The 23,180-nt window shown below is 54.3% G+C and overlaps 14 protein-coding genes across 14 annotated transcripts; 4 read left to right on the top strand and 10 right to left on the bottom strand.

The window, feature by feature from the left end:
- Positions 1–9: 9 nt before the first annotated feature.
- Positions 10–474, bottom strand: HPODL_05076 (uncharacterized protein; the record flags this gene model as incomplete). The annotated part of the gene is made up of 1 exon (XM_014081461.1): positions 10–474. The coding sequence occupies one exon, from the start codon at positions 472–474 to the stop codon at positions 10–12; it is 465 nt and encodes a 154-aa protein (XP_013936936.1).
- A 48-nt stretch (positions 475–522) lies between these two features.
- HPODL_05075 (Conserved hypothetical membrane protein) lies at positions 523–1,833 on the bottom strand (the record flags this gene model as incomplete). The annotated part of the gene is made up of 1 exon (XM_014081460.1): positions 523–1,833. The coding sequence occupies one exon, from the start codon at positions 1,831–1,833 to the stop codon at positions 523–525; it is 1,311 nt and encodes a 436-aa protein (XP_013936935.1).
- Positions 1,834–1,946: 113 nt separating this feature from the next.
- On the bottom strand, positions 1,947–3,380 carry HPODL_00023 (Cytoplasmic serine/threonine protein kinase; the record flags this gene model as incomplete). Its single annotated transcript, XM_014081459.1, has 1 exon — positions 1,947–3,380. One exon carries the CDS (start codon positions 3,378–3,380, stop codon positions 1,947–1,949), a length of 1,434 nt encoding a protein of 477 aa, XP_013936934.1.
- A 273-nt stretch (positions 3,381–3,653) lies between these two features.
- On the top strand, positions 3,654–4,253 carry HPODL_05074 (uncharacterized protein; the record flags this gene model as incomplete). The annotated part of the gene is made up of 1 exon (XM_014081458.1): positions 3,654–4,253. The coding sequence occupies one exon, from the start codon at positions 3,654–3,656 to the stop codon at positions 4,251–4,253; it is 600 nt and encodes a 199-aa protein (XP_013936933.1).
- Positions 4,254–4,270: 17 nt separating this feature from the next.
- Positions 4,271–6,178, bottom strand: HPODL_00022 (Isozyme of methylenetetrahydrofolate reductase; the record flags this gene model as incomplete). Its single annotated transcript, XM_014081457.1, has 1 exon — positions 4,271–6,178. One exon carries the CDS (start codon positions 6,176–6,178, stop codon positions 4,271–4,273), a length of 1,908 nt encoding a protein of 635 aa, XP_013936932.1.
- Positions 6,179–6,280: 102 nt separating this feature from the next.
- HPODL_00021 (DNA repair like-protein Rad1) lies at positions 6,281–9,274 on the top strand (the record flags this gene model as incomplete). Its single annotated transcript, XM_014081456.1, has 1 exon — positions 6,281–9,274. One exon carries the CDS (start codon positions 6,281–6,283, stop codon positions 9,272–9,274), a length of 2,994 nt encoding a protein of 997 aa, XP_013936931.1.
- A 286-nt stretch (positions 9,275–9,560) lies between these two features.
- Positions 9,561–11,108, bottom strand: HPODL_00020 (putative amidase; the record flags this gene model as incomplete). The annotated part of the gene is made up of 1 exon (XM_014081455.1): positions 9,561–11,108. One exon carries the CDS (start codon positions 11,106–11,108, stop codon positions 9,561–9,563), a length of 1,548 nt encoding a protein of 515 aa, XP_013936930.1.
- Positions 11,109–11,321: 213 nt separating this feature from the next.
- HPODL_00019 (urea active transporter 2) lies at positions 11,322–13,277 on the top strand (the record flags this gene model as incomplete). The annotated part of the gene is made up of 1 exon (XM_014081454.1): positions 11,322–13,277. One exon carries the CDS (start codon positions 11,322–11,324, stop codon positions 13,275–13,277), a length of 1,956 nt encoding a protein of 651 aa, XP_013936929.1.
- Positions 13,278–13,336: 59 nt separating this feature from the next.
- Positions 13,337–15,970, bottom strand: HPODL_00018 (SWI/SNF chromatin-remodeling complex subunit SWI1; the record flags this gene model as incomplete). The annotated part of the gene is made up of 1 exon (XM_014081453.1): positions 13,337–15,970. One exon carries the CDS (start codon positions 15,968–15,970, stop codon positions 13,337–13,339), a length of 2,634 nt encoding a protein of 877 aa, XP_013936928.1.
- Positions 15,971–16,025: 55 nt separating this feature from the next.
- HPODL_00017 (alpha-1,6-mannosyltransferase MNN10) lies at positions 16,026–17,027 on the bottom strand (the record flags this gene model as incomplete). Its single annotated transcript, XM_014081452.1, has 1 exon — positions 16,026–17,027. One exon carries the CDS (start codon positions 17,025–17,027, stop codon positions 16,026–16,028), a length of 1,002 nt encoding a protein of 333 aa, XP_013936927.1.
- A 55-nt stretch (positions 17,028–17,082) lies between these two features.
- Positions 17,083–19,254, bottom strand: HPODL_00016 (uncharacterized protein; the record flags this gene model as incomplete). Its single annotated transcript, XM_014081451.1, has 1 exon — positions 17,083–19,254. One exon carries the CDS (start codon positions 19,252–19,254, stop codon positions 17,083–17,085), a length of 2,172 nt encoding a protein of 723 aa, XP_013936926.1.
- Positions 19,255–19,323: 69 nt separating this feature from the next.
- On the bottom strand, positions 19,324–21,033 carry HPODL_00015 (Peroxisomal membrane protein PEX5; the record flags this gene model as incomplete). The annotated part of the gene is made up of 1 exon (XM_014081450.1): positions 19,324–21,033. One exon carries the CDS (start codon positions 21,031–21,033, stop codon positions 19,324–19,326), a length of 1,710 nt encoding a protein of 569 aa, XP_013936925.1.
- Positions 21,034–21,129: 96 nt separating this feature from the next.
- Positions 21,130–21,768, bottom strand: HPODL_05073 (putative membrane protein; the record flags this gene model as incomplete). Its single annotated transcript, XM_014081449.1, has 1 exon — positions 21,130–21,768. The coding sequence occupies one exon, from the start codon at positions 21,766–21,768 to the stop codon at positions 21,130–21,132; it is 639 nt and encodes a 212-aa protein (XP_013936924.1).
- Positions 21,769–21,827: 59 nt separating this feature from the next.
- On the top strand, positions 21,828–22,778 carry HPODL_00014 (Geranylgeranyl pyrophosphate synthase; the record flags this gene model as incomplete). The annotated part of the gene is made up of 1 exon (XM_014081448.1): positions 21,828–22,778. One exon carries the CDS (start codon positions 21,828–21,830, stop codon positions 22,776–22,778), a length of 951 nt encoding a protein of 316 aa, XP_013936923.1.
- Between the last annotated feature and the right edge of the window lie 402 nt (positions 22,779–23,180).

The raw sequence follows: 23,180 nt of genomic DNA, 5'->3' as shown, positions 1-23,180 counted from the left end.
ACGGCGACGCTACACATTGCAGCCGGCCACCACAGAGTTCAGGTGCGTGTCGAATAGCTGGCATCTGATGGGCATGTCCAGCTGGTAGAACGGGTTCTTGAGGACGTAATTGCAGTAGTGTTCGTAGATTTTGTCGTAGATGGGGGCAAATTTGGTCTCATCCATGTCCGGCGACGCAAACACGATGATCTTGATGCCGGTGACGGTCTGGTTCATGAAGATCTTGAACTGCGATGTGGCAATTTCGCGCAGCCCTGTGCGGTTCGAGTTGGCCAGCGTCTTGGCCTTCTGGTAATTGTGCACCGCGTCCGGCGGCGTCAGCTTCGACGCTATGGCATGCACTCCGTGCAATGTGCTGGCAATGACGAGGTAGTCATTGGACCTCTGTTTGGTGATCGGCGAATTTATCGTTTTGAAGTCTTTTTGGTACAGAAGCGAGCCAGACCGCGACGTGATGTAGATCGAATACAGCATGGAAAATAAATGCTATTTTTTTTTAAATTTTAATTTATTTCATTTCCATTACAGTAATCCCCGCTGGTTGCGTCTCTTGCGCTTGTCGCGGTAAACGCGATAGCCCAGAAGACCAATATACGCTAGAACAACAGCCATGGCTGTGTACAGAGTGTACGTGAACAGACGCCACAGAAGGTTGAAGAAATAACCAATGGCTCCCCGCTCGTCGTTGTACAACTCCTTGTTAAGCTGTTTGGCGCGCTCTTCAGCCCGCCTGAGCCGGCTCGCGGAGCGCCGACCCATGGTCTTCTTGGGCTTGTTGAACCGCCGGTGCCGTCTCTTGGCCTCGTTCTCCTTTGTCTCTGCGTCGATTCTGTCGTCGAGCCGGTCGATCAGCGCGTCGATCGACTGCACAGGACGACCCGCAGAGTCCTTGAGCGAGTTCACCTCTATGCCGTACAGATCAACGTTGTGGAACAGCTCGCCCGTCTCTGCACTGACCCCCACGTATGGCGTCTCTGGGACGAGCGACGCAGCAAGCTCTGTCGTGCTGAAACAGGTTTTCCAGTTGTCGTTGCCCAGTATATCGAATTCGACGCTAAAATACCCCGACGACCGGATATACCGCACACGCATTCGCGAGGGCGCGTCCATGCGCGTGTTGTACGCCCTGTGCAGCGAACAGCTGCCAATCTCCGTCGCCGTCCCGTCGTCGTCCTTGTTGTACTTGTCTGCAAACCCATTGTTGCTCTGGATCGAAACCCTTGGGAAGCTGCTGGCGCCCCTGTTGTCACGCATCTTGCCCGGCGTGTTCTTGAACGTGTCCACAATCACTGCAAGCCCATGGTAGTCGTCCTGCATGCCAAACATGTCGCCCTGGCTCAGCGGCTGGCTCGTGAGCCAGAAAGCCATGCCGTCGCCAATCAGCGAGATCCGCGTCTGCTGGCCATGGATCTTGAAGTCGACGATCGCCTCAAACGAGTCGGCATCCTGAAGCGAGATCGGCAGCCGAGAAAAGACGTACCCGACGGAATTAGGCCGCTCGGACACAAGACGCACGTAGTCAGAGTCTTTTTTCATCACCATATTTCCGCCATTGTCGTAGTTTATCAGCGCCAGAGTGGCCGGATTGACGAACGGCCTGCGGAAATTAAGGTACTGGATGTTCTCGCGGCGGATCTCTCGCTCTTGGATCAAACTTTGCACGTCATTTAGTTCCTGCGCGGGCTCCTGGGCCCCACGGCTTTTGCGGCCAAAGAAAAACCACAGAAAGAAGAGTAAGAGCACACCCCCGACCAGCTTGGTTTTGTTACCGGTACGAGCTAGTTGCCTCCGCATCGGGCCGCGCTGTGCACCATACCCTACTCCAATGTCCATCAAGCGAAAAATACAAAGGTGAAAAGTATATTCCACAACTTGTACGGTGCAGAGATGTGCTGGCGCTCGGGCTGGCGAGTGCGATTTTGATGCATTACGTAAGATTCTATAGATCAGTACTCGAGGTTGATGTAGGAGCACCCGTTGACGGCGATCTGACTCGCCATGCTGAGACTGGAGACGCTCGACGCGTCGGAGTCGACGCCGTGGATCATCACGCGGATGTTGTCGTTTTCAGCGCCGGAGTACGGCTCGTCTGACCCCTTACCGTGGAACAGACGGTTGAACACGCCGGGCTGCGGCGTGGGACGCAAGCCATAGCCGCAGTCTGCGCAGTTGCCGCACTGTCCACGCTTCTTTGGCAGCGGGAGATCTATTATGTGGTCTGTTTCGTGCTCCTCGGGCACGGCGCGCTCTCTGCTCTTGATCTTGTCGAGCTGCACGTGATCAACAGGCACCTGACACGAGTACTGCCACTGGTCGGCAAGGTCGATTCTGGAGTCGATGGAGAGCGGGCCGGACTCGGCAAAGCGCGAGCATGTGAGCACGTCCTGGCGGAACTCGAACAGGTCTCCGCGTTCCCACGGATTGAGCCGGAGGTATTTGCAGAGGATGTGGAAGAGCTCCCTCGAGATGGGCAGGATGCGCATCAGCACGGTAGGGTCCTTGACAAACGCCTTGAACGTGGTGTCCTGGAGCGAGGCCTTGAGCCAGGGGTTTCTGATGGTGACGAGATTAATTAGGATGATGGCCAGCGACCACACGTCGCCGGCACTGGTGGGGAACCGCACGTTTTCGCGCAGGCCCTCGGAGGATGGCTGGAGCAAGCGTTCGAGGTGGATCGAGTGCGCGTCTTTGGAGTCGAAGCCCTGGCAGAAGTTCTGGATGCGTTCGGGCGACATGTAGTAGCTGGAACCGCAGCAGATGTTGGACTCGATGTGGTGATCCTGGAGCGCGAGACCGAAATCGGCGAGGATCATTTTGGTGCCGTTATCGGCGACGAGGATGTTTTCGGGCTTGATGTCGCAGTGATAGACGTTTTTCGAGTGACAGTAGGTGATGGCGTCGACGAGCTGGAGAAACACGCTCTTGATGAGGAACGGGTCGTTTTTGTAGCGCTGTTTTTCGACAATCGTGTTGAACAGGTCGCCGTCCGGGTAGTAGTCCATCACGACGAAAATCGCCGGCTTCAGGTCGTAAACTTTGTACAGCGACAGGATATTGGGATGTTTGTGCACTTTGAGCTGCAGGCTGATCTCCTTGAGGATTTTGCAATGCGTGCCGTTCTGCTCGATCATGTCGAGGCTGAGCAGGTTGGCAGCGAGGCTGCCGCCGTTAGCGAGGGCCATTTCGAGGATCTGGGCCTCCATCTGCTCGAGCAGCTTCTTGTTGCCGTGGACAGACTGGTTCTTCAGGATGATCTTGATGGCGTACATTTTGCCCGTGAACAGGTGGCGGGCAGAGTATACCACTCCGTACGATCCGGAGCCAATCCGCTTCTCGAGCTGGTACTTGTTGTTAAGAATAACCTTGGTTAGAGTTTTCATGGGAAAATGAGTATGGGGACGACCAAAGACATATATTTAACTAGGCTGGAGTTCCCCACCGATCTGGGCATCCCGAGCCGCACGAATGACGCCTGGTCAGTCGATTCTCACCAAAGGCAGCAACTCCTTAATTGTCTCCGTGCAGAAGTAAGCGCGGCGGTGCAGCTGTCATGCACGCTCTGTGAATTTTTTTCCGAAATGTCTCTCCACTATGCGCGTCCAATCGACTGATAATTTACGCCCTAAAAAAAAATCGTGATAAGACCCTTCCCGATGGAGGCTCTCCGGTCACTGGATCTGACAAAAGCCCGGTGCGACGGCGTCAAACACCTGCTAACTCCGTTCGTGCCAGCGGCAGAGCCCGTGCCGCCCTACGTGTCTGCACTCGCCTCTGACACGCTGTTCCAGATAGTCGCCATCAGAGACGTGTCGCGGTCGGCGATCTCGTACATCGAGAGCCTGGTCGAGCTGATCGACGCGAACGAGGGCTTCTACGACCGCCAGACCAAGTCGCGCCCGCGCAAACAGAAGGTCATCCGGTCCGCAAACGTCGACGGCGACGCTCAAGAACACTGGCCCACGCAGGCGGCCTCCCCCACGTACCGGCTCACGCTCCAGGACGCGCACGGGAATTTCTGCTACGCACACGAAATCGAGCCTCTGCCATTTTTACGGAGTAGCCCGGACCTGTACCCGGTCAGACTCGGGTCAAAATTGCTGGTGCAAAAAGGCGCCACAGTGGTGTTTGGCTCGGCATTCCAGCTCACATCTTCCATCTGCCGCTTTCTAGGCGGCGAACTACCCCACATGAACCAAGACCTGTACCGTCGCGAGCTGCAGAATTTCAAACGTGAAATAAATTACACCGGGTAAATTATACACTTCGGGGTTTACTCCTCCAGCAACAGCTCCCATAGAGCCTGCTCATTCGGATAGTCGTGGTGGATCACGCTTACTAGCAGGTACTGCTCCAGCACCTGCGAGATCAGCTTGTGCGACACAGACCCACGCGCATACAACATCTGCCATTCTCGCCAGATGTTGAACGCCTCCTCGCTCCATGCACGGAACGACTCCTCTTCGATGATGGTCGTTTGCACAATCTCTCTGTCGGGGAAAACTCCCCACGTAACACAGTTGCTCTTCTGGCCGGGTAAATTCGACGCATAGCCCCCCCTGCTGTCGGAAACATAGTATGTAACGTATTCGTTGGCATTTAGTCTAGGCAGCAACGTCTCCCAATCTTTTTTCGAAATGAACATCTCCACAAACGCCTTCTGGTAAACGTAGCCGTTCTTCGGACCCCATCCGAAAATCTTGTCGCTCGACTTGCTGCAATTTGTGGCCGGCTGCGACGAGACCGTAAACCAGTTCAGCTCGTTCAGCCGGATGAGCTCCTCCTGGATCAACGCTGTTTCCGGATTCAATCCCAATTCCGACCACGGTAGCGCGTTGATCTTGCCGCTCAGGTAGTTGGTGAAGATCTTCGAAATGTCCTTCAAGCTCTCTGGGTACCCCCAGAGCTCGTAAGCTTTGGTAGAAGTCATTTTCAGCGACGGGCCATAACCGTCAATCTCACCGTATGCGGGCGAGCGTGAGTCTCCAAACCGTCCGTTAGGGAAATCGTCCCACGTGGCGTCCTTGCCCAGCGTACCCTTACCCGACGAGATCGAGACTATCGTCTTGACCTGCGACATCGAGTTTCGAGCTCCCGAACGTCTCATCGGAGCATCCACTATAACCTGGTTATTCACCTGGCGGAACCTGTCAGCATACGCTGCTCTTTTAGCTGTTGTTGTTGCCTCGTCAATGTCCTCGTCAGAAACCGTTTCCTCCTCAAGCTCCTCCTCCTCCTCTTTTTTCTTCAGCACCTGCGAAAGAAGCTCGTTTTTGTTGATGATCTGTGCAATCGACTTCTCCAGGTTTAGGGTGTAAAAGTGGAACCCGCGAATCTCGCCATTTGTGTCTTTGTGAATTTTAGAAATCATCTCCGACAACACATCAACTCCGATCTCCTTGACCTTGTCGTCGTCGTTCTGGATATCCTCGGGGAATTTCTCCAGCAGCGGCTCTGGAATCGACGCGTGGCTCAGTTTCGACGCGCGCTGAAAGATGCTATAACCATTGATTGGCATCAGACCAGGAATTATAATCAGGTCCTTGTTATTGATCTCCTCCGTCGACCTCACCGTCTTCACGTAGTGCACAAACTTGTCCGCGTCATAGAACATCTGCGTCACTAGAAAGTCCGCCCCAGCGTTCACCTTCTCCACCAGATAAGGCAGATCTTTTTTCATGTCCTGGTCGCTGTTGTCGGCCCCCTCCACATGGCCCTCCGGATACCCAGCCACTCCGACGCAGAAATAGTCGCCGTGCTCCTCTCTAATGTACCGCACAAGGTCGACGGCATATTTAAAGTGGCCGTGACGTTCGGGATCGACGCCGTCTCTCGGCGGGTCGCCTCTGAGAGCCAGCACGTTCCGGATTCCTGCTTTCTTGGCCCGCTCAAGAGCGTCGTCAATGACCTCTTTCGAGGTGTTGGTGCACGTGAGATGCAGGCACGTGGTCAGGCCAAGCTCCTGCTGGCACGTCACCGCGAGATCCAGCGTCTTGTGCGCCGTTGTGCCGCCTGCCCCCCAAGTGACGGTGACAAAAAGCGGGCCTAAAAGCGACATTCTGGTGAGCCGCGCGTACAGGTTGCGCAATCCATTTTCAGTCTTGGGCGGGAAGAACTCGAACGAGAAAAATGGGTCGTTCGGGCCCAGCGTCTTGATTTTCTCACTGATCTTGATGGACATGACTAACGAAAGAAAATACGAAAAATTGGCAACAGAGAAATATCTGCGTCGATAAATTCCACAAAAGCGTCGATCGGCGGCTACTACAGTTTCTTTCTCTCCATGTCCGATCCGCTTTTCGAGGCCGTTTCCGACGATGAGCAGACCGAATCCGAGCTCAACAGGCTGCTGCAGGAGGACCACGAGACGGAAGAGCTCACTGTTCCGGTGATAACCCGTGAAAGCGAGCCTGAGCCGCCTGCACCAGTGCGTCTTGTCTTTTCAGACCGGGAGAGCAAGACTCTCAACCTTACGCTAAGTCTTGGCTACCAGCGCCAGATCGTCCAGGAGCTGATTGAGGACGATGGATTGGTTATACTGGGCAGAGGTTTGGGGCTTGAAACCATCGTGGCAAACCTGTTACATGTTTTAGGGTTATCTGTGATAGAGGACAAGAAGAGCCTAGTTTTGCTGGTGAATGCAAGCGAAGCCGAAATATACAAAATCGGCGAAGAACTGCGCGAGCTGGCGTGGCTTGACGGCAAGGACGAGCCGGTCTCTTTTCTGTCTGTGAGCCGAGATCCGACTACCCTGGACAAACGACGCCGGTTATACGAAAAGGGCGGAATCCTGGCCATAACCACGCGAGTTTTGGTGACGGATTTTCTCGGCGACGTTTTGAACCCAGACCTCGTGACCGGAATTGTGTTTTTGCATGCAGAGCGCGTCAAGGAGTACTCAAGCGAACGGTTCATCGCCAACCTGTACCGCAAGAAAAATAAATGGGGGTTTGTCAAGGCGCTTTCGGACGAGCCAGAGAGCATGGGCGCCGGGTTCCAGCCGTTGTACACGCGGCTGAAGTATTTGCGTCTCCAAAAAGTTATGTTATGGCCGCGGTTCCATGTGGACATAACCAACTCGCTCAAGTCGCGCAAGGTGGAAAACAAAGTCACTGAGATCAATGTCCAGATGACAGACTACATGCTTAAAATCCAGACCGGACTGCTTGCGTGCATGGAAGCCTGCATAAACGAGCTGAAGCGACATAACCCGGAGATCGCGTCCGAATACTGGACTATCGAGAACGCGCTGGACGACGAATTCGTGCGCAATATCCGGGCCACGCTCGACCCATACTGGCACAGGGTCTCGTCAACGACAAAACAGGTGCTGTACGACTTTGCCACTCTCCGAGAGCTGCTCGGCCGGCTGTTTACGTGGGACTCTGTGCAGTTCTACCAGGAGTTATCGAGCATCGTCGAGGCAAACAAGCCGTCGGTGACAAACAATAACAAGACCATGGCCCCGTGGCTGCTGCTGGACGAGGCCATGACGGTTATATCGTGCAGTAAGGCCCGGGTTTTCGATAAAGTGCGCGACGACAACGACGCAGAGGCCACTTACTTGCTGGAAGAGCTGCCAAAATGGGAGCAGCTGGCGATGATTTTGGACGACATCAACGAAGAAAAACAGCACGGTGACCACTCTGAGGATGGGCCGGTCCTAATTATGTGTACGACGGCACACTGCTATAGCCAGCTACGCAATTTTCTAATGAGTTATAAAGAGTACCGGGCGGGCAACCGCACCGGGTTCAGTGCACGCAAGCTCATGGTGCGGATTTTGAAGCAGCATCTGGCGTGGAAGAAAGGCACGGGCAGCCGCACCGTGAAGATCCAAAAGGAGCTCAACAGAGTTTCGAACCAGGCACGTAGCGACATGGACGACGACGTGGCCGTGTCGCGGACGTTTGTGCGTCGCAAGGCGGTGCCGAACAAACGGCGTCGCGCGCGTGGCGGTGCAGTTATGACGTCGTATAACCGTATGTTGAGCAAGACGGAAGACGACGATACCGTCGACGATGCGGTCCACGAGGCGATGGTCGATATGCTGGAAAACGAGGTGGGTGCCGATCTCAGCGACGACGAAATCAAGGAGGAGGACATAGGGTCTGTGCCGCCCGAGGAGTTTGAGGAGTTTATGGACCATTTGGAGCAGACTCCAGATTTCGAGGAAGTGCGCTCGCACGGCATAACTTTTGAGTATGTCGACCGGACTGACCAAATTATCATCGAAAAATTTGACGCCAAGGCCAGTAATTACCTGCTGGAGGAAGTGATGCCGTCGTACATCATTCTGTACGAGCCGAATTTGGCCTTTATCCGACGAGTCGAGCTCTTCCAATCTTTGCGGCACACGAATCCTGCTCGGTGCTATTTCATGTACTACGGAGATTCTATCGAGGAGCAGGGGTATCTGAACAGCATTAAACGGGAAAAGGACGCTTTCACGCGTCTTATCAGGGAAAAATCCATGCTGCCAAAGACATTTATAACCGACGAGGACGAGAGCGCTAGGTTCTTGCCGACTGTTGCGCAGAGCACGAGAATTGCAGGGGGTAACCCGCTTGACACGAAAAATAAGGTCGTTGTTGATGTGCGGGAGTTCCGCTCGCAGCTGCCCTTTCTTTGCTACTTGGCCGCGATGGAAGTTATACCGTGCATGCTGACGGTTGGCGATTACGTATTGTCACCCAAAATCTGCATCGAGCGGAAGTCGATACCGGACCTGGTCAGCTCACTGAAAAGTGGCCGGTTATACCAGCAGTGCGAGCAGATGTTCCGGTACTACGAGCTGCCGGCGCTGCTGATCGAGTTCGAAGAGGGCAAGTCGTTCTCGTTGGAGCCATTCACAGGCTACCGCGACGGGCGGCCGCTGGGCACCGGGCCGGGCAGCACAGCGTTCCAGCAGGATCTGCAACTAAAGCTGATGATGCTGCTGATTGCGTTTCCAAGCCTGAAAATCTTATGGACCTCGTCGCCGTTCGAGACCGCGCGGCTGTTCCGGGAGCTCAAGCTCAACCAGGACGAACCGGACGTCGACAAGGCGATCAACGCCGGGCTGAACCCACTGTTCGACAAGGACACCTACTTCAACGACATGGCGATCGATCTGATCCAGAACATTCCAGGCATTAGCTCTGTGAACGTGCACTTGATCATCAACAAGGTGCGCAACATCCGCGAGCTGGCGCAGATGAGCGAGGCCGAGCTGGCTCCTCTTGTTGGGCAGGAGGCTGCGGGCAAGATTGTGCGGTTTTTTGAGCGGAGTATATGACAAAATAATAGGTATATACTTCCCAAATGGTGTATGATAAGATCTGCAATTGAGAATATTTAATTTATAATTAACAAATATATTATCAACAATAGAATCTGATGTATTTATTACATCGAGGATTTAAATTGAAAAAAGATATGGAATTTATGAGAAGATATATTTTAATTGTATATTTCCACACCAGAGAACATGACAGAATCGATAGACATTTCCGGTAAATGTAAACTACCCACCACTGCCAACAGGTCGACAGGATCCGTGCAGCTTTTTCCGCTAGCTCTCGCTAGCCATTAACCAATTTATCCACAATGCCCGCCGCATACAGCGCCTTCTCCTCCTCGGACCGTCTGGCCACGATCTGCACGCACACGGGCATCTTGTTCCAGTCTGCGTCGCCGTCCCGTGCCGAGTCAACCCGGCCCACCGGCACCACCACGCACGCACAGTCTGTGATGTTGAACGGGGCCGTGTACCGCGGCATCGACGACGTATAAGGCTTGCACCCGGCCGTCCACCAGATCGGGCAAATTAGCACGTCCACACCCCATTTTTTCCACGCCGCATAAAACTCCTGCTTGCACTCGTACACCTCTCTGCTGACCTGCCACCACTGCGTCACATCGAGCGGTTTATCGATACCCTCCTTCACGACCAGGTTTCTGACCTGCTCCAGGTCCGGCTCGCCCGTCTGCGCAAGCGTTGTAGCAATTTCCTCGTACGCGTCTGCACCAAAAACTTTGCCGATGGTGTCGAGCAGTTTTGGTTGCAGATCAAAATTAATAGTTTTGGTTTCGTATGTGGCAGCCTGCAATTTTTGCTCAACAGCATTCAAACACCGCAGAATGGCTTTCTGCGGTGTCTTGACGCCGTCGTCCGTCCAAAAGCCAAACCGGGGCTTGTCCCCAAAACTGTCCAGCGGCTTGTACGGAATGGCCAGCACCTTAGGGTCTGTGTTCCACAGCTCTGCCTCCACAATCAGCCGGAACATCAGGTTGACGTCCTCCAAGCTCGTGCCCATCGGGCCGATCGCAGAAGGCACAAGCTCTTGCCACGCGTACGAGTTGCTCACGTTCATGTACGAGATCCTGCCCGTGGACGGCTTGAGAGCGTACAGACCCTGGGCCGCGGACGGGATGCGGATACTGCCGCCGATGTCTGTGCCGAAACCCAGCACGGCGCCGCCCGCACCGATCAGCGCGCCTTCACCGCCGCTGCTCCCGCCCGACGACATGTTCACATTGACCCCGTTGTACGTGTAGCCCATGAGATTCGACTCTGTCTCTGTGCACATCATGGCGATCGGGACGGTGGTCTTCACGTAGAAGACGGCTCCCTTGGCGAGCAAAAGGTCCGCCAGCACGGCGTTTTTCGCCGCCGGCTTGCCAAAGAGCGCGCAGTAGCCGATCGACGAGTCCTTGCCCACCAGATCGACCTGGTCCTTGAGCGAGATGGGCACGCCGTGCAACGGGCCGACGGTCTTGCCGTGCGAGGCGTAGAACTCGTCTAGCTCCCGGGCGCGCGCAAGAGCCTCATCAAAGAAGATCTCGACGCAGCAGTTGAGGATCTGGTGGGCAAGCGCGGCACGGTGGCAGAACGCAGTGGCCACGCCGACCGCCGTGAGCTCGCCAGCTGCGATCTTGCGCGCCAGCTCGGCCAGCCCGAGCCGTGTGATCTGCGTCTCTGCCTCGGGCAAGATCGTGTCCAGGTACTCCCGCGTGTTCACGTAGCCTGCGTCCAGCATCTTCTGCTTGAGCGCCGGGTCGCGCCAATCCGCCGGAATCGCCTCAGCCAGCTGTTTTTTTTTCGTGTCTCTTATCTGTTGCCACGACATTATCACCACAGTGTGGCCACGAACAGCCGTATATAAGCACAACGAGCGATGCGCATGCGGCAGGACCGAAAGGGGCAATCGCGCGCTCTCATTCGCAGGCGTTTCGAAAAACCTAACGGAGATATTTTTCATGCACGATAGCGGATTGCGCTTATCTTATCGCGCCACTTTGCATGCGCCTATTTAAACCGCTCAACACCAGGTTCCTGAGCAATGACCACCCCGATTCTCGAACAGAGCTACGGCTACGGCTTTGTGCTCGGCATTGGCGCAGCCTTCGCGCTGCTCATGTCGCTTATCACCCGCGTGCTGTCCAAATACCTCGGCCAGGTCCAAAACTCCGAACGCTTCACCACAGCCTCAAGAAACGTCGGTTCGGGCCTCATTGCCTCGTCCACCGTGTCTGCGTGGACGTGGCCCGCCACACTGCTCTCGTCGGGCGCGTGGAGCTACGCCCATGGCGTCTCCGGCGGCTTCCTCTATGGTATCGGTGGCACCATCCAGGTCACCCTGTTTGTGTTTGTGTGCCTGCAAATAAAATCTAGAGCCCCTGCAGCTCACACCGTTTCCGAATGTTTCTCCGTTAGATTCGGCCCTGCCGGCCACTGGGTGTTTCTGTGCTACGTCTTTGCCACCAACGTGCTCATCTCGTCCCTGCTGCTCCTTGGTGGCTCCCAGGGCTTCTCGGCCACCACAGGCATGAACGTCGTTGCTGCCAGCTTCCTGCTGCCCCTCGGTGTCATGGTGTACACGGCCCTTGGCGGCCTCAAGGCCACCTTTATCTCCGACTGGATCCACACTGTCATCATCTACATCATCCTGCTCGTGGCCAGCTACAAGATCTACTGCTCGTCGCCGCTGATCGGGTCGCCGGGCAAAATGTACGACCTTTTGCAAGAGGCCCAGATATCGTTCCCCTCCGCGACGGGACAGAGCTACCTCAGCTACAAAGATAGCACCATGCTCATGCTCACGTGGACCGTGTGCCTGGGCGGGCTCAGCTCCGTGTTTGGAGACCCGGGCTACTCGCAACGTGCCATTGCGTCCAGCTCCACACAGGTGTTCCAGGGCTACACGCTTGGCGCGCTGTGCTGGGCCGTCATCCCCACTGTGATTGGTTCCTCTGCCGGACTGGCATGCCGGGCCCTGTTGTCGAACCCCCACTCCCCCACCTACCCTAACGAGCTCTCGACAGAGGAGGTCAACAACGGCATGCCCGTCATCTACGGCCTCTACGCCGTCATGGGCAAGTCCGGCGCGGCAGCAGGCCTCATCATGCTGTTCATGTCGGTCACCAGCGCCAGCAGCGCTGAACTTATTGCCTTCTCCTCCGTCACTACCTACGACGTGTACAGAACGTACATCAATCCAAAAGCCTCAGGAGCACAGCTCGTGCGGGCTGCCCACATAGCCGTTGTGGGCTTCAGCCTGTTTATGGCGGTGCTGTCGGTTGTCTTCAACTACGTGGGGGTCACTGTCGGCTGGCTGCTGACTTTTAGCGGTATCATTGTCAACCCGAGCGTGTTCACCGTGGTGATTACGCTCTTCTGGAGCAAAATGACCAAATGGGCACTTGTGATTGGTGCGCCACTCGGTACGCTCTCCGGAGTCCTGTGCTGGATCGCCGGCGCATACTGTTTCGGCAACAACGTCGTCGATAAGGACACCCTCAACATCACCAAGGCCACCTTTATCGGCAATTGCACAGCCCTGTTTTCGACACCTCTGTACATTGTGCTCATCAGTCTGCTGAAGCCGGATGTGGAGCCGTTTGACATGAACAAATTCCGTACGAGCATCAGTCTGGCAGACGATATGGACGCTGAGGAGGAGCAGGCGGCAGAGCTGCCGGCAAACGAGCAGAAAAAGCTGCGCTCGCACATCTGGGCCGCGGCCGTGATTAATATCGTGCTGGTTTTAGGTGTGTACGTTGTTCTGCCCGTGGGATTGTACGGCAGCAACCACGATCTGAGCAAAGCCTCGTTCACAGGGTTTATCGTGGTGGTTTTGATGTGGCTGCTGGTTGCAGCCATGTACATTATTTTCTTCCCGCTGTGGCAGGGCAGACATTCGATCAAGGTGTTGCTACAGGTGTTACTAGGGCGTGGCTCGACTGACGGGGCTAGCTCCGTGGAGGTTGTCCAACTGCAGCAGGAGCAGAAATATTAATTTACGAAGCCATAGCGGAAAAATATTTTAATTAGTGCGTGGAGCCAAAATAGCGAAAATTAGTTACTTAGAGCATCCTGTAATCGCACCAGTAGCTTTGCCGACTCCACCGCCTGCACTGAGATATCAGGCGGTAACGACGGCGTCATGAGCGCGCCGAGAATGGACTCGTCCGCCGGAAACAGCTTCGACACCGAAAACAGTGTCTGCAGCTCGTCTCTGGCCCCCGCCGAGATGGCATACCCCACCGCTGTGCGCAGTAGCACATTCACCAGCTCCATGCTCTTGCCCGAAATGTGGATGTACATCAGTTTGTTCTCGTGGTTGGTCTTGGCGTAGATGGCCGCAAAGATGAACGCAAGCTTGAACAGGTTAGTCCCCACGAGCTCGGGCGAGCCGAGCAGCCGCAGAGCCACGTTGCGCGAGAACTGCGCGTCCTCAATCACCTCCGCCACAAAGATACTGCCCAGCAGCAGCTCCAGACATGATGGCAGCTTGTCGTTGAACCGCTCGATGCCCTCATAAATCACGTGCAGCGGCAGCGCAGAAACGAAGAAACCCATCGTCCGCACCACCAGGTCACCGTTCTTGCCCTGGTCGTACGTCTGCATCAGCGAGTTCATCTCCGGGTCCAGGTTCTCGCGCGCTAGCACGGACGACATCATCTTTTTGTTGTTCAGCGACCCGCACAGCACCTTGGTGAGCACGTCGATCGCGTGCAGCTGGTACTTGCCCTTGCCGGCATCGAACTTGGGCACGTAGAACCCGGCTTTTTCGTCCTCCGGGTCCAGTGGAACGCCAAACGCGAGACACAGCGCAAGAACCAGGAAAGCCTCCTTTGTCGAGCGCAGCTCGATTGCGTGCGAAATGTTGGTCAAGGTCATCAGTGTGTCTTTCATCAGATGCATTTTTTTCCGTGCAAACACAAACCCTTCGGACGTGCCCAGCGATGTTATGAGTGCGTAGATAAAGTTCAGCAGCGACGTGTTAGCCGCCATGAGGTTATTGTTTGAGACGCCCTGAGGATTGCTCACAAACGACAAGTTGCGCAAAATCATCGACACTGTGTTGAGCTCCTCGACCAACATCAGTCGCCGGTCTAGGAACGTTTTGGCATAAACGCGGCCCGAAAAGTCGTCCGCCTCTGTGCGTGCAGCTTCAAGCAGCTCCACGTACGACGGCAGAGCAAACGGTGCCAACGGTCTCTCGTCCACGTCCGACGCCGGCGTGTCGACGCGCGGCGGCTCCTCAAACACAACATCTGCGTCGGACTCCTCGACCTCCAGATCCTGGCTCTCGTCGTCCACCTCCTTCGACGTGAACGAGTCAACCAACACCTCAATGTCCTTATCTCCCTTCAGTCGGCCGCTATACTTTTGGAAAACCTCGTCTATCTTGTTTGGCTTGAAATATTCCGGGCGCACGTCTTCGAACCCACCTTTGCGTTTGGTCAAATTGCCTGAGACTAGCATGTCCAGGATGTCAGTGCCGACGCTGGCAAGCGCCTCAAGCAGGCTCATGCACTCGCCGAGCGGCACGACGAGGTTTGGGTCCGACGTAACGATAAGCAGAACGTTCAGCGCAAGATTCACCTCCGCGTCGATATTGGACGTCAGCGACAACGAGAGCGCGTTCAGGTCAATCTTGCCAAGTTCTGGCACAAACAGAAACACAGGCTTCAAATGGTCAATCTGCTCGCCAAAGGCAGACAACGCCTTCAAATCGTGACCCCCCACCTTGTCGAGCAGTCGTTGGTGCGGCACGTAATTGCGAATAAAGTCGGGAACAAAGTTCGCGTTCGGCTGCGGCGTTGTGTGGCGCGACTCTGCAGTAGCAGGCGACGGCTCGCTCGCACGCTGTTCCCCTGGAGTGAATTTTGTCTCCTGGACCGATGCGGGCGTCGGAGCATTGAAAACAGGCGGCGTTTGGTGACTGGTACTGGTGGGCGTGGCTTGCTTGGACTGCATCTGCTGCTCAAGCTGTTTTTTTCGCATCGATAGCTCCTTCATCCCCTCCGGCGTGTTGGCATACAGCTCGAACGGAAGCAGACATTTGTGGTACATCTGGACAAACTCGCGCAGCAGCTGGTTGTTGTCGGGCGGAATTCCAAACTTGCTGGCCACAGGCACAATCTTCTTGGACCTGAGCACGTTGTTGAACCCGCCAAACTTCACCATCACGGCGTAAATTAGAAACAGGTTCATTTTCTTGCCCCCAATCACAGGATACCTCTCCGCCAGGGGAGTATTGTTGCGATTCATAAACTCTTCCAGGAGACACATAAAATTGTGCTGCTGCTGCATCTGAATCTGCATCTGGCGCTGCTGCGGAGTGTTGGCGTTCGGACTGTTACTGTGGGAAGGCACGGGACGGGGTTGTTGATACTGCTGAGCAGGCGGCGTTGGTGCCGGCACAGACGCTTCAAACGGGCTCTGCGTCGGTGGTTGAGATGGAACCACACGCTGCTGCTCCAATTGAGCGCCTGAATTGTTCTCAAACACCTGCGGTGAAAAGGAAGACATGGTGCCCCCAGACATCGTCTCGTCGTTAGGGTTGAACGCCTCGCCCGGCCTTTGGGCCTGGGACGCAGTCGGCTGTAGTGGCGCAGGACGCGACGACGGCGGGTTTTCTGGAAACGTCAAAAATGCCATTTCGTCGTCGCCGGCCTGCTCGTTCCAGAATTCACTGTTCATGGGACAATAATCTAGGGAAATAAATATTATACACTTTGATTTTTTGATTATTTTATCAAAAGCCGGGTAACCACGACCACCGCCGGCTCTTCCTGAGCTGTTTCTGCAAGTTCCTATAGTGCTCATACTCGTTCCAGCACGAGCGGTCACCGAAGTTGCAACCTGCCATGTTGACCAGAAAATCGCGGTCCTTTTCGTTGTAAAAATACTGCGGATCGTCTTTCTGTTCCGCACAGGCTCCCGGCGGAAAGCTATTGATAGCTCGCAGGGGTACAAAGCCAACACGCTCCCTGACCCACGGCTGTGTTCTGTACAGTGTCTCCAGACAGTCCTGTTCCTTGTGTTCCCACGTCATGTGCATCTGCTCGTAGAAAACTGGGTCCCACCAGATGTCCAGCAAAAGTTCCGTCCATTCAGACCGTCTCACCAGGAAGCTGCCTAAATTGAACCCTCCGCAGTCCTGGGCCAGCACCAAGTCCACGGGAGCATGCACAACGTCCACGTAAGGCGAATCCACAGGAATATGCAGCGGGTTGTGGTACGACAGGTCTCTGTAGGTGCGGTTTTCGAGATTTTTGAATAGGTATTCCTCGAGAGAGATCTGCGGCTCCATGATGAACGTGTGCAGGTCTAACCACCAGAACCACTCGGCTTCTGGATATTGGCGCATTGTCTGTTTCAGAATATCGGCCTTTTCCCAGCCTTCGCGCCATTCGTGGCTGTATCTTCTTTTTAATGCTGTGTCTTTAATGGAAAGGATGTAGCCGTGTTGCTCGGCATATTCTCGTTTGTTGGCGATCGACGACCGCTCCACAGACCATTCCTGCGGCGTTTTCCATCGCTGCACACCACCGCCTTCGTTGGCCGCCAGAATGATCACCACCCGCGGGTTCTTGTGGTAGTGGGGCAGGAGGAAAAACAACAGCAGGGGCAGCAGCAGCACGTACGGCCGGTGGCGTACATACCGTGCAGCAAGTTCCAATCGCGCAAATCGCGACTGGGTCGCCGGCTTGAGTGTCTTCGAATATGGCTGGTGGGCCGCGTACGGGTTGGACATCGCACCGTAATATTTATTTATATAATTTCTAAAATAAAATAAAAGTCGATCGTCGCTAAAGCCCTTTTAGCAGCTGGTCGAAGTCGGGCACAGTCACAGTACCGCCCATATAATTAGCGTCGACGAGATTCGACACCGGCATGTGCATTATATCGGCAAAGTCCTCCATCTTGGGCATCCCGTCGAGGTCGAAAGGCGCGCTCGTCTCCGCCGACGGGTCGGCACTGAATGTGAAGTGTTTGAGGAAGTCTGAGTCCCTGACGTTGGCCATTTCCGTTGGGTTGCTAATATGCGCAAGCCACTCGCTGATGCTGTCGCGCGAGCTGTCCGAAACCGACTCGCTGCCCGTGCTTGGCTGTGTTTCCGGGAAGTGCTGCAACGAGTTGGTGGCAGGGTCCACCACGGGCTCTGTGTCGATGTCGGTGGAGTATTTGGCACGCTTGCGTGGAATAAATGGCGCGTAGTTCTTCTGGTACAGCTGGAAGGGCAGGAAATTCTTCAACTCGCGACGATCTTTCTCCAGCTGGTCGTCTGCTCCCTCGAACGACCGCGCCTCCAGCTTGTGCTCGATTCGCGCGCTGATCTCGTCGTTCAGCTGGTCCGGGAACGTGTCGCTCACGTCGCTCACCTCAAACGAGGTCCGCAACAGCTTCAACCGCTTCCTCTTGTCGTGGTACACCTGGCTCACCACATAGTGTGCCATTTGGCCCTGGAGATACTGTTTGCCGTATTCCTTCATAGAAAGCAGGTTCATCTGAATGCAGTCGTCTGCCATCTTTGCGATCGTCGCGTCTTTGTTTAGCAGCTGGCATAGCATCGTGAACGAGCTCGAAAAAATGCACTGCATGTAGATATTCGGACACGGAGCATAGTTATTGTCCTTGAGCCACCGGGCCGAGATCTGCGAAATCATAAACGCACAATGAAAAGTCAGCCCCCACGATGGGACGTTCTGCAAGGACTCCTTGTCCCTGCGCTGAGCGGCCAGTTTTTTGTACTCGCGCAAAATATTCACCCGATGGATCGTCAGCAGCAGTAGATAATAGTACATCGTGATCAGCGCCGAATGGCACGTCTGCGACTCTGGATCATCCAGCTTGAACACCAAATGCGACGGAAGACTTTCAAACCACTTTGTCACCAGCGAGTCGCACTGCTCCACGTCCCTCCACAGCAGAATACCGTCCGCCGAATTGTCATTTGATGACGTAATATCGATAAGCTCGCCGATCTTGATCAGATTTCGGAAATAGTCGTGGCTCTCTTGCCCGAAGTCATCGAGAGCAAACAGCTCCTGCGTGTTCTTCGAAATCGCCGTCTCGGCCTTCGACACCAGACATGAGCCGCTGTGCCAGAACACAAACATGCGGTCACGTGCGTAGATGATCCACCACAGCCTGCGGTACATGTTGCGCTGGTACTGCGGTAGCCGTGGTTGTTCTTGGTAAAACCGGTTGTCCTGGGCCACCTGGTGTGCCATGCGCAGCCACGTGCGTCCGCTGGTCCCCATTGCGTACTTGGTCATCTCCGAGATGCACGAAAGCACCAGGTACGTTTGCACGAGCGCGATCGGGTCCTGTTCCACAGACGCGTCCACAAGCGCCTTGGTTCTCTTGTAGAAGACAGCCGTATATTTATCGTATGTGTTGCGCTCATGTTCCGTTGTGAGCTCTGCCTTTGCAAAAATTGAGCCGACGCAAAGCAGCGCTTGCACCAGCACCAACGACGGCACGTCATCCAATTTCTGGTGGTCTCTAATGAACTTACCGTACTCCAGGATCAGCATGCAGTTGTTCATGTTTTTGAAAAAGTAGTTGAACAGTTTCCAGCAGGTAACCTGGTCTGGCAGATTAAAGCACCCGAGCTGTGTCATATATTGCAAATCCAGGTCGTCGAGTTCCGTTTCGTATCCCACGACGTTTTTGTAGAACTTGGACGCCAGTTCGTTCACAGCGGGATAGAAAACCATGTTGACCGCACGGCTCTCTGTCTGGGCCGCTGAACGCATGTATTTTTTGGGCGAAAACTTGATCACGTTGAGGAACTTGTCCTGGGTCACAAAATACGTCATCCCGTCGGTCTTCTTTCTGCGCTTGTGGAGCACACACTGGGACTCCACCTTCAGCTCCTTGCACTTACTACACGGCGTGCCGGTGGTGCCAATATCGCATTTTATTTTTCGCCGGTGGCAAATGTCGCACGCAGCTCCCACCTTGCGCTGATCCATAATATAGATGATTTATAATTATTTTCTATTTTTTTATTTTTTTATTTTTCATCTCCGTAATTCATTAAGTTATATGTCGTAGGTTTTCCGGAACGACTCCACGTTCAGGCCAGGTTTAACCTTGTCAATCAGGTCACGCCGGTCCATTGCCAGGAAGGCGCGCTTTAAAGTTTCGATCAAACTCGTCGACTGGTTGCTACGGGCCACAGACGAAGACCCATCTAACGACTCCACCTCGTGCATGCTCAGTCCCGTGAGCAGGTGATCCACAGCGTCGCGATACATTCCCATGTTAATGAAAGAAACACCCAAGTTGTATCTTGCTCTCACAAAGTTCGGGTTTAGCTGCAAAGCGCGCGAGTACGCCTCAATTGCCTGCTCGGGCTTGTTTGAGTTGGCAAGCGACGCTCCCAACCGGTTCCAGGCCAGGGCGTCGTTTGGATTGTGTTCGATCGCCGCCTGAAAACAATCTAGCGTCTTGCTATACTCCTCCATCGAGTAGAACAACACTCCGAGCCCCGTTTGCACCTCAGAGTCCATGTTGGCTCCCTCGGGAGACAGTTGCGCTGCTTTGATAAATAACTGTGTCACACGCTTGTTGAGCGAGAACCGGTCGTCCGCCTGGATGTCTGGGTTCGCATTTCGTGCACGCTCGGCAACCTCCGGGTATTTGGTTTCGATCCATCTCTCCAGCGTAGCAAACGCTGCGTTGTCGTACCCTTCGTTAATATACGAAATTGCCAGAGTCATAAGAGCAACCAGATTTTGAGGCGACAGTTCCAAACACTTCTCCAACGCTGCTATTCCAGCAAGTTCTTTCTCATTCTGGGTCTGGACCTGGCCAAGACGCAGCCAAGCATCGACATGGCCGGGATTCTGCTCGACGGCAGCCTCAAATGCCAGCGCTGCCTCGCTGAGCTTCGCACCGCTTTCCATCAGCTTGATGCCAATCTCGTAGGCGTCCAGATTGTTGCGGAACTGGTTATTCTCCTCAAAAGTGTACTCGCCGTAGTTCAGCCTTGTCTGTGCGTACTTTTCAAAATCTTTCTCCCATTGCGCCTGGAACTCGTCGTTGCTTAGCATGTTGTCCGCATACGTCTCCTGGATGTTGTCCCAGACTTGGTCAAATGCGCTTTCCTGTGCGGAGACCGTCTCCTCTACCGGCTGCTGCGTCTCGGCTGTAGCCTCCTCCACCTCCTCCATCTCCTCCATCTCCTTAAACTGCTGCTCCCAGTCCACCTGCTGGCTTGTGTCCTCCTGCATCACGCTGTTTGTCATGCTACTGGCCTGCATTGGCCCATTCGTAGAGCTGAAGGGCCTCAACTGCAACCGTGGAGCCATCCCCATCGATCTCATCGGAACCTGGCTGACTGGAGACGGACTGTGCGTAACCTGCGACGTGGCCGTGTTCTGGAACTCTGACGACCACCCAGAAACCTGCGGCTGCGCTTGTCCGTGAATTTGCAAGGGCACTGGGTTCTGTGCACGCGGGCCCCTCAGAGCAGGGGCGGTCTGCGTTTGCAGGTCAGGCTGGATCATGCGCAGCTCATTGGCCATCGGCTGAAAGTTGAACGGCGTGCTTTGGTTCATAAACTGCTCCATGTGTGCCCTTTCGGCCTCGTTCATGGCCACGGGTGCTCTGATTTGTGCATTCTGACGGGTATCGTGGGCGCCGTTGCGGAGCGATTGCTCTAGCGACGTATCATGCTGCGACTGCTTGAAAAACTGCGCCAGTGGATTGGCGTTGGCAGCACACTCCGATCCTCCCAGAAACGACATATTGGTGGTTTGTGCTTAAGTCGCGGTGGTAGGCGATTTATAAAAATTCTCGGCTGCGGTTCCAATTTCCGCTTGTGGGCCCCACTCTCCGATAAGTCAAACCCGTGCACCGGCAAGGGCAGGGCGGTGGAGCTTGGGAGCCGTGTCGCAGAGAAACAGGTATATGTGGCCCCACAGGAAGCTGAACACGTTCTCGTAGATCCATGTGAGCGGCAGTGTACGCATGTTTCCCTGCATCGGGTGGTATCTGACCACGGACAGCACTGTGAACATCACGGGCAGGTAGATGGCGTTGAAGCGGTAGATGCCGAGAATTTGCAGTCCGTCTGTCGGCTGGCGTCTAGAGTAGATGTAGAGCATTGTGTCCATCAGATGTTCGCCGATTCTGTATAATGGGTGGACGTAGGTGCTGAACATAAAGAGTCCCGAGCTCAGGATTGCAAGACACGTGATGAAGTCTTTTGTGCGATGGAACGAGTTTTCGAGGTACTTTGAGTAACCCACAAACATGTATAAGATGACCAGAACGTTGAAGGAAAACGGGCCGAAATAAAGCAGAGACGTCAATATTCGCCAGAACTGGCCGCGGATGAACACGTCCTCATAAGTATAGACAAGGTCTCTTTCGGACGCAAAGCCAGCGAAGTTGATGAGCGAGACGGCGAATATCCCGATAGTAAGCATTCGGGTGACAATCGGCACTTCCATCAGCCATTGGACAGGCACGTGTTCCATTTTGTGGATTTATTTTTTGAAACTTTTTAATTCTGATTTTATTTTGATTTATTTCTAAAATGGTTCTCGTTCCCTTGTCTCCCTCCTGGAACAAGGAAAATGAAAAAACACTGACCACTCCGTACCACTACCTTGCGGATCAGACCCAGGGCAAGCATCTACGGAGCCTGTTAATCAAAACGTTCAACTTGGTGCTCAATGTGCCGGCAGAGAAACTGGAGAAGATCGAGGCTGTGATCGATACCTTGCACCTTTCGTCTTTGCTGATCGACGACATTGAGGACAACTCCAAGCTTCGGCGCAGCAGGCCGTGCTCCCACATGATTTTTGGTGTTCCCCAGACCATCAATTGCGCCAATTACATGTACTTTGTGGCGATGCGCCTACTGACAGATGCCATCGAAAATGAGGACAAAAGGCTTGTCGCACAGAATGTCTTTCTGGACGAAATGGTCAATCTGCACCGCGGCCAGGGCCTCGATCTACACTGGCGAGAAAATAACGAGTGTCCGTCCGAGCAGGAATATGTCAATATGGTGATGAACAAGACGGGAGGATTGTTCAGGCTGAGCGCGAAATTGATGAACCTGCTAGCTGATCAGCCGTGCGACAAACTCATCACGCTGAGCAACATGCTCGGAGTGATCTACCAGATCAAAGACGACTACTTGAACCTCATATCCAACGTTTACAACAAAAACAAGGGCTATTGCGAGGATATCACCGAGGGAAAGTTCTCGTTTCCCATTATTCATTCAATCAATACAAACCCAACCAATAAGGAGCTACAGAGAATACTGAAGTTGCGCACCGAGGAGCACGAACTCAAGCTGCATGCCCTTAACATCATGAAGTCCACCAATAGTTTCGAGTACTGCCGCGAAGCGCTCCGCGATCTTGAGAACCAGGCACGAGAGGTGATTGCTGAGGTCACTCAAGACCCAGCCATCAGAGAAAAACTTACCAGCACACTGGCGAGACTGTCTAGTTTGGACGCAGAGAATAGCTAGTCGATCTCCATTTCCACGTCCTCGTCCTGCGCGACCTGCGTATCTTCGTCGTTGCTGTCTAGCTCCTCAATCTTTCCCTTGAGGTCCTTGGAGTCTAAATATCGCGAATATGTGAGCATCTCCGGATTATAGTATTTGACGAGGGCACCTTGGCTGCGCACATATCGATCGTATAGCTCACTGAGCTCGTTCACGCGCCGGCCTTCCGCCACGTTTGGGATGATTAGTTTGCTCAGGTCCACATTCGAAAGGTCCACCTTCTCGCCTTCCAGAGGGTCCGGGTTTTCTCTCAGGAACTGGTCGATGTTGGGTATCACGACTCGGTCGCTCGCTGGGTTGTGTCGTGGAGCAGAGTTCAGATACTCGCTCTCAAACATGGATTTGCTTGTATACCCCGGGCCT

This window comes from Ogataea parapolymorpha, chromosome I (genome assembly GCF_000187245.1).
Source record: "Ogataea parapolymorpha DL-1 chromosome I, whole genome shotgun sequence".
Lineage (NCBI taxonomy): Eukaryota > Fungi > Ascomycota > Pichiomycetes > Pichiales > Pichiaceae > Ogataea > Ogataea parapolymorpha.
Note: the sequence above shows the minus strand (reverse complement) of the source record. Positions and strands in the feature narration are given on the sequence as shown.